The sequence below is a fragment of the Salvia hispanica genome, chromosome 1, assembly GCF_029641045.1.
Source record: "Salvia hispanica isolate PSC_SH4W2 chromosome 1, Shi_PSC_v1, whole genome shotgun sequence".
Lineage (NCBI taxonomy): Eukaryota > Viridiplantae > Streptophyta > Magnoliopsida > Lamiales > Lamiaceae > Salvia > Salvia hispanica.
This window is the reverse complement of record NC_142692.1, coordinates 37,462,209-37,476,528: the sequence shown is the minus strand read 5'-3', so window position 1 is coordinate 37,476,528 and position 14,320 is coordinate 37,462,209. Positions and strand designations below refer to the sequence as shown.

The 14,320-nt window shown below is 42.3% G+C and overlaps 2 protein-coding genes across 2 annotated transcripts; both read left to right on the top strand.

Moving 5' to 3' along the window:
- Positions 1–3,069: 3,069 nt before the first annotated feature.
- LOC148933723 (TOM1-like protein 1) lies at positions 3,070–5,733 on the top strand. The gene is made up of 4 exons (XM_089064524.1): positions 3,070–3,182; positions 3,683–4,226; positions 4,367–4,612; positions 5,241–5,733. Exons 2-4 carry the CDS (start codon positions 3,708–3,710, stop codon positions 5,649–5,651), a joined length of 1,176 nt encoding a protein of 391 aa, XP_088920650.1. The 5' UTR covers positions 3,070–3,182; positions 3,683–3,707; the 3' UTR covers positions 5,652–5,733.
- A 4,583-nt stretch (positions 5,734–10,316) lies between these two features.
- On the top strand, positions 10,317–13,849 carry LOC148933722 (putative arabinosyltransferase ARAD1). Its single transcript, XM_089068068.1, has 9 exons — positions 10,317–10,857; positions 10,998–11,171; positions 11,620–11,777; positions 11,875–12,016; positions 12,132–12,247; positions 12,326–12,464; positions 12,757–12,867; positions 12,964–13,032; positions 13,426–13,849. Exons 1-9 carry the CDS (start codon positions 10,375–10,377, stop codon positions 13,552–13,554), a joined length of 1,521 nt encoding a protein of 506 aa, XP_088924194.1. The 5' UTR covers positions 10,317–10,374; the 3' UTR covers positions 13,555–13,849.
- Positions 13,850–14,320: the final 471 nt, after the last annotated feature.

Sequence of the window (14,320 nt, the reverse complement as noted above, 5' to 3'; positions counted from 1 at the left end):
AAGTATAATGGGCCCAAATTGAACAATTCCATAAAAAGCCCATTAAAGACTATCCACGTCGATTTTCAATTTCTTTCAAAAGAGGCCCAATCTAAAATATCTTGGTAGTAAGAGCATCCGCAATGGTTAATAGGCCAGCCATAGGTCAGCCATAGGCCAGCCATTCTCTCCTCTGCCACGTCAGCAACACTAAAAAAACCACCTGCCACGTCAGATTTAGGCCAGCCATAGGCCAGCCGCAATAAAAACAATTCAAAATATACTACATTTACGGAATTAAAATTGCGATATACGGAATTAAATTTACGACACATATACGGAAAAAATAATCCATTCCATAAAAAAAGTACAAAGATTTTAAAAAAAAAGTACATGATTTTTTTTTAAAAAAAAGGGCTTCAACACCCGAGCCCTGCCACTCTCTACTGCTCATCGCCGTCGCCGTCGCCCTCCTCGTCGCCGCCGCCGACTCCGCCGCCGCTGCCGCCACCCGTGGTATCTGAGCCCACGTCGGAACCCCCCAGCCGTGACCTCGCCATCTCTAAATCAGCACGCATGCTCTCGAGCATCTCGTAAAGAAACCTCTTCTCCGTGGGGTCAGTGGCGTTCTTCCACTCTCGGAAGACCTGTAACATCTGAGCCCGCGTTTGGTTACGCGAATGGAGAGCGTACTCGAGTGGGGCGGCTGGGAGGGCGGAGGACTGGACCTCGCGAGGCGATAGGGGGGATCCGCCCCTCGCAGCCCGCTGCGCCCGCTTCTGTCTAACCGGGCGGGGGCGACCAGTAAATGAATGAGGGGATGGAAACTCCTCAGCATCCGGGGGGAGGTCGTGGGATCCGCCGCTGCTGCCGCTGTAGTCGCCGCTATAGTTCAGTCGCTGCTTCTTCGGCCACCCAGCGTCGCACCCCGCCCGGAACTTCTCCGAGTCCTTCAGCAACAAGAAGCACTCCCAGAAGGTGAACTCCTTATACTTCCCCTCCAAGGGGAACTGACTCGCGGCTATCCTCCGGGCGTCGTCCTCAGTCTGCCCACTTTTGAGCTGACGGAGGGCGTTGGCGTACAAATTCGCAAAACGGCCCACTGCGGCCCTGGTGCGCTCCCACCCCTTCCGGACCTCCTCGTTGCTGAAGTCCTTCCCGTGCGGGCAGTGCCTCTTATAGGCAGCACTGATCTTCGCCCACATGTTGACGACCCGCTGGTTGTTCGCAACCAGTGGATCGTCGCACACCTCCAACCACCCCTTGGCCACCGCGGCGTACTCATCCTCCATCCACTTCCTCCGGCCGGTGGCAGTGGGCTGCGATGACTCGCCGACCGCCTTCCCCTTCCCCTTCCCCCTCGTCTTCTTCCTCGGCGCGGCCGGCGTCGCTCGAACGGGAATATCATCGTCCCCGAGATCGATCCCCATATCATGCAATGACAGAAGGTCATCGCCAGAGAACTGCGTCTCCACCGGGGTCGACGTGTGAGACGAAGCCGTCAAGAAATCAAGCGAGGGCCGATATACCGCGTCCCCTCCTGGTGACCCCTGCAGCCCCCCCGGCATCCCGGGATGCATACCGTGCGGCATCCCCCCCGACATCCCCCCCTGCCACATCATCCCCATCATCTGCTGCAGCATCATCTGCTGCTGCATCTGGGGCATACCCCCCCACCCGGGCGCTGACTGCTCGCCGCTCCCCTGCCCGCCGCCCGGCATCCCCCACGGCATACCCCCCTGGTTCCCCCCCATCGCCCCCCCCCCCCCCCCCCCGCGCACCAGCCATCATCCCCATCATCTGATTCCAAGGGATGTTAAACCCCGGGCCCATCTGCCCCCATCCAGATCCCACAGGTACCGTGGGAGTCTGAGATCCACTCGTCGCTGGGCTGGACTCGTTGTTGTGATCCATCGCCGCTCGATAATGCTCTTGTACAGAAAGTTAGAGAGAGAGAAAACTCGTTAAAACAAGTGGTGCAAATGAAAATGAAACGAAAATCGCGTTTATATAGGTTTTAAAAAAAAAAAAAAAAAAAAATCGGAAAACACCGCTGGCCGATCGCTAGCCGATCGGGCCCCTGCAATGGCGGCTAGCCGATCGGCCAGCGGATCGGCTAGCGACGAGCGATCGGCCAGCCCACGCCGATGCGCTCGCCGATTTCGCGCTGGCCGGTCGCAATGGTTCGGCTAGCCGATCGGCTAGCGCGACGAATCGGCTAGCCGGTCGCTAGCCGACCATTGCGGATGCTCTAATATTTTAAAGGGGTGACTGTTTTTAAAGTCACCAACTTTCCATGAATTCCGATTTTCCACTAACTTTAAAAAGTTCATGTAATGTCACGAGGTTTTTTGGTCTGATTCAAACTGTTCGTTTTCTATTAAGACAATGTCCAAATTTTTTTATCTTACTATCGTTATCTTCGTCTTTGAAATAGCTTCGCGTGGGTACCTTGTACGCCTCAATCGGAACTCAGATGAAGAAGTTATGGCCATTATGATAGTACAAGGTCGCACTAAGGTCGTAGCCTTCATCAAATGGCCATAACTTCTTCATCCGAGTTCCGATTGAGGCGTACAAGGTACCCACGTGAAGCTATTTCAAAGATGAAGATAACGATAGCAAGATAAAAAAAATTGGACATTGTCTTAATAGGAAACGAACAGTTTAAATCAGACCGGAAAACCTGTCATGAGAAAATGGCAACCGATAATAAAGTTCGTGACATTACACAAACTTTTTAAAGTTCATGGGAAAAACCAGAATTCATGGAAAGTTGATGACTTTAAACTAATTGAGTTGATTAGTGCTACTTGTTATAGTGGAAGCATAGCAACGAGTCATATCTACAAAATCAATGCCCTATTTACTTCTGTAATGATCTATATAATAAAATGGATTTTCAACTTTAACAATATTATCCAAGAATCAACATCTATAATTATAATGTAATTTGATGATTGAAAATAATAATAAGGCTTACACGTGCAACATAATATTTTTATTAATTAGTATAACTTTATTTCTACTAATTAATTAATTAATCCTATATATAGGAGTTTGACTAAAGCCAGTACTTGGAAAATTCCGCGCAAAAAAAGTCTATATTAAAACTGAAAGAGTCTCCACTACTCACACATTACACGCATAAACCTCACTTAACGAAGTTTTCTTCTCCAAGATTTTTCGCCTTCAATAATAAGGTATCATGCGCAATCCATTTTTTCTCGATCTACAGCTTATAATTGGGTTCATGATCTGTCGTGATTTGAATTTAATTTGTTGATTGTGCTTTTTTGGCTGTTGATTTATGTGGAATTTTGTTGTCGTGTAGAATTTCAGGGGTGTGTGTTATTTTGTAATGAATTTTGAATTTGCACTGAATTATTCGATCACATTATTTGCTTGGTTTAAATGATAAATGGTAGCGTTTCGATCTACAGCTTATGCTTTGTTTCATGATCTGTCGAAATTTGAATTTAATTGGTTGATCGTGCTTTTTTTGGCTGTTAATTTATGTAGAATTTGTTCTGTCATGTAGAATTTCAGGTGCGTGTGTGATTTTGTTATGAATTTTGAATTTGAACTGAATTATTCGATCACATTATTTGTTTGGTTTAAATGATTTTGGTAGCATTTTGGCAAATTAGGCTTCATTCTAGATCCAAATCGCAAGGTTTTAAGAATATCAAAACTATTTCAGGTTTTTCTTGATCATTCTGTGAAATATGAGTGACAACTTGATGGAGAAGGTCAGCGCTTTTGGTGAGCGATTGATGATTGGGGGATCTGAGGTGGGGCAGAAGATCACTGCGGGAGTGAGCTCTGTTAGTTTCAAGATGAAGGAGTTCTTCCAAGGTCCGAACCAGACTGATCAGCTTGTCGAGGAAGCAACTGCTGAAACTCTTGACGAGCCTGATTGGGCTACGAATCTCGAACTTTGTGACATGATCAATCATGAGAGGGTCAGCAGTGTTGAGTTGATCAGGGGGCTAAAGAAACGGATCATGCTGAAAAGCCCTAGGATTCAGTATTTGGCCCTTGTGTTGCTGGAAACTGTTGCGAAGAATTGTGAGAAGGCGTTCTCAGAGATTGCGGCCGAGAGGGTCCTGGATGAGATGGTGAAGCTGATTGATGATCCACAGACTGTGTTCAACAACCGCAATAAGGCTCTGATGTTAATTGAATCGTGGGGAGAGTCCAGTAATGAACTTCGTTATTTGCCTGTTTATGAAGAAACGTATAAGGTACACCTGCTGTTCCTCGTAGATCCAATGTTGTTTTGTCCATTTCTGCTTGTTGTTGAGAATTAAGAACACAATTTAATTATTCCTTGTATTGAGAAATGGTTAACCTGGTTTCTCTCTGTGTTCTCACTGTCATTTAGAGTCTAAAATCCAGAGGAGTTCGATTCCCTGCTCGTGATGAAGAGAGTCTAGCTCCAATATTTACTCCGGAAAGATCTGTGGAAGCAACGGAGCCTAGGGCCACACTGGGACAGCAAATCCATTATCATATCCCTGTCCAGAGCTTTTCTGCTGAACAGATAAAGGAAGCATTGGACGTGGCAAGAAACAGTATCGAGCTTCTAAGCACCGTTTTATCATCTTCCACTCAGCAAGATGCTATTGAGGTAGTATACCTCTTCTATATTTGCATAGCATATTCTCATTTCGACTGTGCTTCCTTCTTGACGGTGTGTATAGGAGCACAATTGCCTTTGTTTCTTGCAATTACCAGTATAATGAATCTTTTTGCCTCTGTGTTCTACCAAATTAACATCTGAATTTTTTTGGGATGATAATCATCATGTCGTTAGATTCTCCCGAAATTTTCAGATACTGGTGCAGAATTTAGACAGTCACATTCATACTGGATCATCCATAATGTTTTAGGGCCTGCACCACTTTGCTGTTTAGAGACTTTAGCAGTGATTTCATTATCTAATTTATCTTCTTACAATTTTGTTGGTTCGTTCCAAGGTTAGTTTTATCGAAGGACAACTTCATTCTATTTAGCTGTACATCACACCATAATTTGGAAATTTCAACATGTTTTACTTGATGATATAAGAAAAGGAGTCGATCACAAAGCCGAAGGAGATGCATGACCTGTTAATTAGATGGATTTGCTGTATTTCGTGTCTAATATTCTTCAACATTGATCTTTAATGGTTATTTACTTATTTTCATTATTCATGAATGTTCTTGATCAATGCTTACATTCCTACTTCACTTTTCAACTCTCCGAACTCTCTGCAGGATGAATTGGCCACGACCCTTTTACACCAATGCCGAGAGTCCCGTTACACTGTTCAGAGAATCATCGAAACAGGTGGCGACAACGAGGCAGTGCTCTTTGAAGCGCTGAATGTGAACGATGAGATTCAAAAAGTTCTGTCCAAATACGAAGAGATGAAGACGCCCTCAGGGTCGCCAAAGGGGCCGGAGCCCGCCATGATCCCCATCGCTGTTGAGCCCGACCATTCACCTGCAGTCGGCAGCGAAGAATCCCTTGTCAGAAAGCCTCCGTCAGGCAGCAATGACGAGATGATGGACGATCTCGACGAGATGATCTTCGGCAAGAAGTCCGGCAGCATGTTCTCGGAGACCGGCGGCGGACAAGATGCGAAGAAACAGCAGCCACCCAAAGAAGATCTCATCTCCTTGTAATTTGGATCACTTAAGACATGATTGATATATTGAGCTTGTTGATACTTTTGACATCTGAAATAATTTTTGTAACTGTTCTAAATTTGTTGCAACAATTTTGATATTTTCAAATATTTTCAGCAAATATTTGGAGATGTAGAAAAGTTCGGAATAAGAATGTGATAATAACAAGAAAATAAATAATTAAATATATTAATTGTAGTTTATTTTCAACAATAATAGTACAACAGGAGTACAAGACTTATAACCTTCTAGTTGCGATTAGCTACTAAACACATCGAAAAGCAAAGTACAACAACGCAAACAACCAACTATAAACCCTAAAGTGAAAAGTATTATAGAAATAAACAAATATATAAGCATTAGATTCACTAGTAATTTGATCTTCTTTGGGCCTATGTAGCCTTCTGCATTTGATCCCGTGCTCTCCATATGAAGGATCTTGCGAGCCACGTAAACGGAGTGAAAATCTCTATTTTTCATCTGACTTTTGATAGCTTCATCGGGCTTTTTCTCAATCTGAACATCATGCGATGAAACTGAGAGAACATCATTGTTTTTCTCGGCCTGAGCATTGAGTAGCATGGAAAGGTACATGGCGAGCACCAATATGAGAATAAATCTAATATAGTGCTTCATTCTTGTATTTTCTTTGTCTGAAAATTTTAATTGAAAGGGAAAAAATTAATAAAGAAATCACTTTGATTGAAATGTGACAGATGATACCAAATAAAATGATGCTTGATATGAACATTTTTAGTCTAATAGTAAGTCCTTTATATAGACAATGAAAATTCTAAACAAAAAGAAAAAATAAAGAGGAAATAAATTGAAAGTGAAATAAAGTAGAAGGAAACCTCAATTGATAATAAAAGAAAAGAATATTATACTAATTATAGTAAAAATGAATAACATTTCATCTACTTATTATTCAGTTAATAAAGTAAATAAAGTTAACTTCAGTAATTTAAGAAACGCCAATGTATAGAGCACGATTGATATTAAGGGTGTTTCCGGTGGCGCCCCTCCCACTCGCCCCTCCACTAGCTCTTCCCACAAAAATTGCATGTCACGTCAGCACTAGCCCTTCCCATTCCACTGCCACATCACAAGCCCTTCCCACTGCACTAGCTCTTCTCACTAGCCCTTCCTACAATTAAATTAATTCACAATTAAATTAAAATTCACGGAATTAAAATTCGACACAAATACGAACGGGAAATACGAATATTTCATTAAAAAAAAAAACATACATCATTCGAAAAAAAAAATTACATAGTAGATAAAAAAAAAAAACAACCACATCAGTGTCCACCCCTCCGCGTCCAAACCTCTTCGATGATATCCTCCTGAAGTCGAATATGGGCATTTCTTTGCCGCATGTCGGCAAATGCGCGCAACCGCTCAACCTCTCCATGAGGTACCCCCATGTTCACATTCGCGGTGGCCACGCCGTGGCTTGAACCGGCACCCGTGTCATCTTCGTTGGTCCACTGAGTCAGTTCGTCCCCTTCACTTTCGACAATCATGTTGTGCAAAATGATACACGCGTACATGATGTCGCCGATGTTGGGAATATACCACTGCCGTGCCGGACCCCTCACCATCGTCCATCGACTCTGGAGCGCACCAAATGCGCGCTCAACATCCTTGCGCGTTGCCTCCTGCCGGGTCGCAAAGTAGGACTTCTTTGGCCCGATCGCATGCTTGATCACAAAGACGGGCCAGTTTGGGTATATCCCATTCGCCAAATAGTATCCCATGTTGTGCTGGTTGCCGTTGGCGACGAAACTGATGGCGGGACCAACGCCATTGCACTGATCGTTAAACATGGGCGACGACTGGAGGACGTTGTTCGACCCGGCCACTCCAAAATAAGCATGTCATATCCATAGTCGGTAGTCAGCTACAGCTTCAAGGATCATCGTGGGATGCTTGGCTTTGAAGCCTGAAGTGTGTATCCTCTTCCAGGCGGCGGGGCAGTTCCTCCACTCCCAATGCATACAATCGATGCTGCCCAACATTCCAGGGAACCCGTGCACCGACCCGTGCATATTAATCAGCCGCTGGCAGTCTTCGGGGCTCGGACGCCGAAGATACTGATCCCCGAATATCGCTCTAACGCCCGCGCAAAACTCCAACAGACACTCGACGGCTGAAGACTCCCCAATGTGGAGGTACTCGTCGAACATGTCGGCCGGGCCTCCGTACGCCAGTTGCCTGACTGCGGCCGTACACTTCTGTATTGGCGTGTGTCCGGGTTTGCCAGCCGCATCCTCCCTGATCCTGAAAAACTCGTACCTTCTCTCTAATGCACCAACGATATGCATAAACAGAGGACGATGCATCCTAAAACGTCGGCGGAATAAGGCATCCCCAAAACGCGGCTGCGGAGCAAAGTAGTCTTCATACAACCGAATATGTGCAGCAATGTGGTCCCAGGGTACATGCCGTCGGCGATGGATCGGCCGAGGCACGACCGCCGCCGCCTACTGCCGCCGCTGCTGCCTTTGCCGGATCCGTCGATCAATCGCCTCTTGCACGGCGAGATCCAATTCATCATTACTATATCCATCACTATCACTAGCGCCTCCGCCACTACCACCCGCACGACTACTCGCCATTATAGATGATTGAAAAAAGAGGTTAGAGAGAGAAACTTGTCAACACAAGTGGTGTGAATGAAATGATGTTGGAGGAGCCCTATTTATAGAGTTTTTTTTTAAAAAAAAAAAAATTAAAAATTCCGGACGTCCGACCGGGATGTCCGACCTTCGCCACAGTGGCGGACGTCCGGTCGGACGTCGACGCGAGGGGCGAGCCCTTCGCAGGGGCACTCGGGACAGGCGTGGGCGCCCTTCCCGTTCCCTACGGCGGACGTCCGGTCGGACGTTGGCGACGGGCGACCGAGAGGGGCGCCGTGGAGATACCCTAAGAAGCCCTTATGTATAGAGCACGATTGATACAAAATCGTTAGTTTCATATGTCAAAACTTTTAGTGGAAAATAAACGCAGGTGATACTAAATTACTAATACAAAACCAATAGCTATAATTATCGATAGTTAATAAAGTGAAATTTGTTTGAATTTAAATTCTTATACCTACTCAAATAGTAATATTTTAATGAGTAAAGTATTATTTTGGTCCTAAACATATGATCAATTTATGATTCTAGTCCAAAACATTCATTTTTTGAAAATCGAATCCAAAACATATGAAAATGTTTTTGAATAAGTCCTTTTTTGACGGTTTCCGTCAACTGTGACGGTCAACCGTCATTTAGCCCAATTTTGACCCGATTAGCTAATTTTAATCACTATAGCTAACTATTTTTTTTTTTTGGATTGTTAAATTAAAATTATGAAAATGTAAATTGAGCCAATAAATGGACAACAAAATACAATACAAAGTGGTCCTTCATATTCATTTTCTACTTCGAATTGGTTCTGAACATTTACACGATCAAAAAGACATTGTTATAAGGTACTGCATCTATCTTACCACCAACAAAACTCAAACACAACCACAGCTGGTGTCGAATTACATTAACAGAAAAATATTGTCATAAGGCACTGCATCAACCTTAACATCATCAACACCAAAAAACCATACAACCCCAAAAATCGGGGAGGAGGCGGAGGCTGTCTCGATTCAGTAGGATGAAGTAGATGGTGCGACGGTTTTGACGGAAACAGATGGGGAGGGGGATATCGAGACTTCTTCCTCCTCTCAAAATCGGAGTCACTTTCTGGGGAAGCTCGACGGTCACCGTGTGAAGAACTAGGGTTCAATGTCCGCCTTGTTTCTTCTTCCTCGTGAGAGCTAGGGTTAGAACCCACAAATCTCGACACCGCCACCGGCCCTTGTTCATTGTCTTGTTTGTTTTGCTTTGACGAATCAGCCGACAGGCCATATTCGGTGTCAGGCGGATGTCCATGTTTGGACTTCCTCTTCCTCACATACGCTTCATTAACGTCGCCGAGACCTTCGATGGAATGGGAGTTAGGGTAGGGCGACTTCCAACTCATGGAAACCAACAATAATCGGTCGAAATCGGGTTGTTCTTGGTTGGAATCCTAAACTAGGGTTCTTGTTCTTCTTAGGAGAGTGACGAGAGAGAAGATAGAAACGAGAAAGAGTGACAATTCATTTTAGGTGAGTTAAATAGTTTCTTTTCATATTCAAAATATTAAAAATTATATTATTTAGCAAAATAATTTACATAGTTAATGGAATAAGGTTCCCACTTGTATATATTAGTTTTAAATGATATGTGAGTGGAATGAGTTAGTGGAATGTGGAGTCTCTTTACCATTAATGGTAATTATGAACCAGGACTCTTATTCGTGGACGGACAAAAATGGAAAAACGGGACTCTTATTCGTGGACGGAGGGAGTATTAAGCTACTAATAACCTCAGATTAAGTCAAATTGGGTCAAAATTGGGCTAAATGATAGTTGACCGTTACCGTAGACGGAAACCGTAAAAAAAGACCTATTCGACCGCATTTACATATGTTTTGAATTCGATTTTCAAAAAGTGAATATTTTGGACCAAAATAGTACTATAATATATTTTAATAAACAAATTATCACAACAATTAAAATAAAAAAATTACATCCCGACAAATCTTTATTTCGAATGACAAATTGAAGTAATACAAAATGCAGATTTTCCTTTGAAATAACCGTTTAGTTTAACTGAAATAGCAGTCGGAAAAAATGGCCGGAAAACACTTCTCCTCCGCTTCCGCCGCCGCAAAATCGCAGAGATCCCTTCTCTTCCTCTTCGGTCTATCCATCATCTTCCTCTCTCTAATCTTCTACTTGTTCGCCTCCTCTTCCTCTTCATCCTTCCCCACTCTGCACGCTACCGCATTCCCCGCAGCTCCAAACCCTAACGCCGACTATTCGTTCGTCTCCTCACTAGAGAAGTTTCTCACCAATCACAAATCCAAATCCCCCTCCATCCGCGACGACACCGTCGATGAACGGAATGTGAAGAGATTAGACGATTTGATAGCGGAGGAAGAGGAGAAACGTCTCTACGGAGGAGAGAGTTCGTTTTACTCGCCGATTAGGGTTTATGTGTATGATATGCCGTCGAAATTCACCTACGATTTGCTCTGGCTGTTTCACAATACGTATAGAGAGACCAGTAATCTCACCTCCAATGGCAGTCCTGTTCATCGATTGATCGAGCAAGTGAGTTTTGATTAAGCAAAGTTTAGTGATGAAGCTAATTTTGTTATCAGATGAGCTTGATTCATTGGATCTGAACCCGATGTTAGTGATTTATTATGCTTGATTTGTTTTTAATTTAGATTGTGATTTATCGTTTGTAGCATTCGATTGACTATTGGCTGTGGGCGGACTTAATAGCACCGGAATCAGAGAGGTTGTTGAAGAATGTGGTCAGAGTTCACAAGCAGGAAGAGGCAGACTTGTTCTACATTCCATTCTTCACTACAATCAGCTTTTTCTTGTTAGAGAAACAGCAATGCAAGGCTCTTTATAGGGTGTGAGTGCGTTACCATAGGTTTCTTTCTTTGATATTTTCAGATGTTTGCTTATATATGCTTGCAGCATCTTTTTAGCAGCTACTACTGCATGCATGTGTTAATATTCTCATGAAATGGAGATGGGATATAGTTTGCTGAAAATTCGAGTGTGTTCTATCATGTCTAGGTTTATTATGCGCTCTATTCTGTTCTGGAAAGCTTACGGAGACTTGTTAACATTGTGATGGGATATGCTAAAACTGTTCGACTCTATTCTGGGAGAAGCACGTCACTTAATTTTATTCATCTGAAACCTAACAATCTGTGATAATGGGATTTGGTGTAGTTGATATCTTGGATATGGATACAAATCCCATACTATGTTTATGAGATTGCCCTGGGAGACTCATAAGTGTGCATCACTTGTACGATTTGTAACAATATTTACTACGTTTTGGATTTGTAGGAAGCCCTAAAGTGGGTCACAGACCAACCAGCTTGGAACCGGTCTGAGGGTAGAGATCATATCTTACCAGTTCATCATCCTTGGTCATTTAAATCTGTTCGAAAATTTATGAAGAAAGCAATCTGGCTCCTTCCAGATATGGACTCAACTGGGAATTGGTCAGTTTTCCCTTAAGTTTTGTTATTGCATCAAGTATAGTAATTAAGTGCTGATGTGACGTCTAATATCTGGTGTGTGCTTGAATTGACAATTCAGGTATAAACCTGGACAAGTTTACCTTGAGAAAGACCTCATACTTCCATATGTTCCCAATGTCCATTTGTGTGATTCCAAATGCTTGTCTGATTCAAAGAGGACTACACTGCTATTTTTTCGAGGAAGGCTGAAAAGAAATGCAGTAAGATCTCATTACATATAAACATGTTTATTTTTTAACTTAATTGGATCCTAAGGCCAATAGCCCATTTTGATTCCGTGTTTAAGTCTGCTAGAATACTGCTTTTTGTTCTCAGGGCGGTAAAATTCGTGCTAAACTTGTGGCAGAACTTAATGGTTCCAAGGATGTCGTTATAGAGGAGGGTACTACTGGAGAGGGAGGAAAGAATGCTGCTCAGATTGGCATGCGCAAGTAATCTTCGGCTGCATAATTAAATTTTGTATGGCCAACAAAGTCTGCTGATCTACGTGTTTGTTCCTTGTTAATCAGGTCTATCTTTTGCCTTAACCCAGCTGGTGATACTCCTTCATCTGCTAGGTTGTTTGATGCTATTGTTAGTGGCTGCATCCCTGTTATAGTTAGTGATGAGTTGGAACTTCCTTTTGAAGGAATTCTTGATTACCGCAAGGTATATATTTTTTTCTTTGAGGTTTCACCATGCAAGTTATTTGCTCCATCTCCTTGAAATAGCAACTAATGTTACAAAAATGCATACTAGGACTAAATCTGAGTCTTAGAGTGTAAGTAGTGAAAAACATTTATGAGGTGGTTAGTGCTGCTCACATATGAATATTTAAATGTCTATTGCTAACTCCGCCTCGATAAGCAATGTACAGCACGTGCCAGAGATTATGTTTCATTACCTGTAACTATAACTTAATCTACAGTTTTTGGTGACTGAGACCCTTGTTCTGTGACAGATTGCTGTATTCGTCTCCTCTAGTGACGCCATGCAGCCAGGATGGCTCGTATCCTATTTAAGAAATATTTCTTCCTCTCAAATAAGACTGAAACAAACAAGTCTTGCTAAGGTATTTGCATCTTTAGTTTATTCTGTAAATTATGTTTTCTGATTTTGAGTCTATGGACAGCTATTAACACTTTTTTCTTAACTATTACTCATTCAGTACTCAAGGCATTTTCTATATTCCCATCCTGCACAGCCATTGGGTCCAGAAGACTTGGTTTGGAGAATGGTTCGTATTCCGTCCTTTCAATAAGTCTAATTTTAATGAAATCCCAGTGCTAAATGCTGATGTCTGGATCTACTATGAGTTAGTGGCTCTTACTTTCAGAAAGCTTTGTTAATCTTTCTAATCATGATTTTATTGTTTTTTCTGTTAATGAAATCATGTATAGTTGTTGAACTTAGTAGAGGTGTTGCATTTGCCAATCATTCAATCTAAACTCCCAAACTACTTCAACCTGCGTGTCTTTTGTCCTTGGAAGGCCTTCAGTCGGCTTTGGTTTAGCCTCATTTTAAAACTTCTTACTTCGCATTAGCAGGAGTTGTTCTTAATTTGTCTCTTCCTATTACTATTAGACATGCATGTTTAAAGTGATTCTCATTCCCTTCGCACTTTCAATAGATGGCAGGTAAGTTGGTTAACATCAAGCTTCACTCGAAGAGATCGCAACGTGTTGTGAAAGAATCTAGAAGCATCTGCAGTTGCGAATGCAGGCGACCGAACAGTACTAGCCCAGTACCCTTCTCTTGATTGTCCTTTTCCATGTAATTTCCTCCTCCCCTTTGCTTTTTTGGTTTTCGTCAACTTGTGTAATTGCTAGACATAATGTTTGCATCACTGTGGTGTTGATCCTATTCTTTTCTAGTTAGATTGTTCTCTTTCAGACAGATTTGGTAATGTGTTGCAATTTTAGATAAAGCTGCATAGGTGAAACATAGTTGTTATTGGTGATCAAAGGTTGTGGTGCAAGTGTAATTCTTTGATTGTTTGTGTTATAAATTGTCAAGTTATTGAACAAGAGATCACCCATTCTTTTGGTACGAAAGCCGGGGTTCTTCATTTGCTTAAATTATGTTTCGAGATTGCTCGAGATTGAATTGGATCGGGATAACCTTATATGTGACATTGCCCAGAATTAAAGTACTCGAGATCGGGAGTATCGTATTGTAGTTCATTTAACCATGTTTGTTATACAATAAATTCATTCAATAAAGTGATAGATATACATAGTTTATATTTTCAAAAGTCATTTTTATTTGATTCAGTCCATATAATTATGACATTTTTTAAAAAAAAATTGTAATTGCAACATCGCTAATTTTATATGGTTGCCACTGCAAATAAAAATCAATAAATAATATTGTGGTGTTGCATTTACATCCCTTCAAAATGACTAGAAATTCAGACATTCAAATAAATATTTTTTATTTCAACTTCCAACAATATAATAGTCAATGAGGTTGGCAGCAGCAGAGGATATCTGGGCCATCTGGTTGTTGACCACATTCTCCAAAGT

Excerpts from the sequence above, each read along its gene's own strand:
- LOC148933722 (XM_089068068.1), top strand. The coding sequence starts at position 10,375 with ATGGCCGGAAAACACTTCTCCTCCGCTTCCGCCGCCGCAAAATCGCAG. Across the intron at positions 10,858-10,997 it reads TTCATCGATTGATCGAGCAA|CATTCGATTGACTATTGGCT; the intron begins GTGAGTTTTGAT and ends TATCGTTTGTAG. Across the intron at positions 12,868-12,963 it reads AACAAACAAGTCTTGCTAAG|TACTCAAGGCATTTTCTATA; the intron begins GTATTTGCATCT and ends TTACTCATTCAG.
- LOC148933723 (XM_089064524.1), top strand. The coding sequence starts at position 3,708 with ATGAGTGACAACTTGATGGAGAAGGTCAGCGCTTTTGGTGAGCGATTG. Across the intron at positions 4,227-4,366 it reads TTTATGAAGAAACGTATAAG|AGTCTAAAATCCAGAGGAGT; the intron begins GTACACCTGCTG and ends ACTGTCATTTAG. Across the intron at positions 4,613-5,240 it reads CTCAGCAAGATGCTATTGAG|GATGAATTGGCCACGACCCT; the intron begins GTAGTATACCTC and ends AACTCTCTGCAG.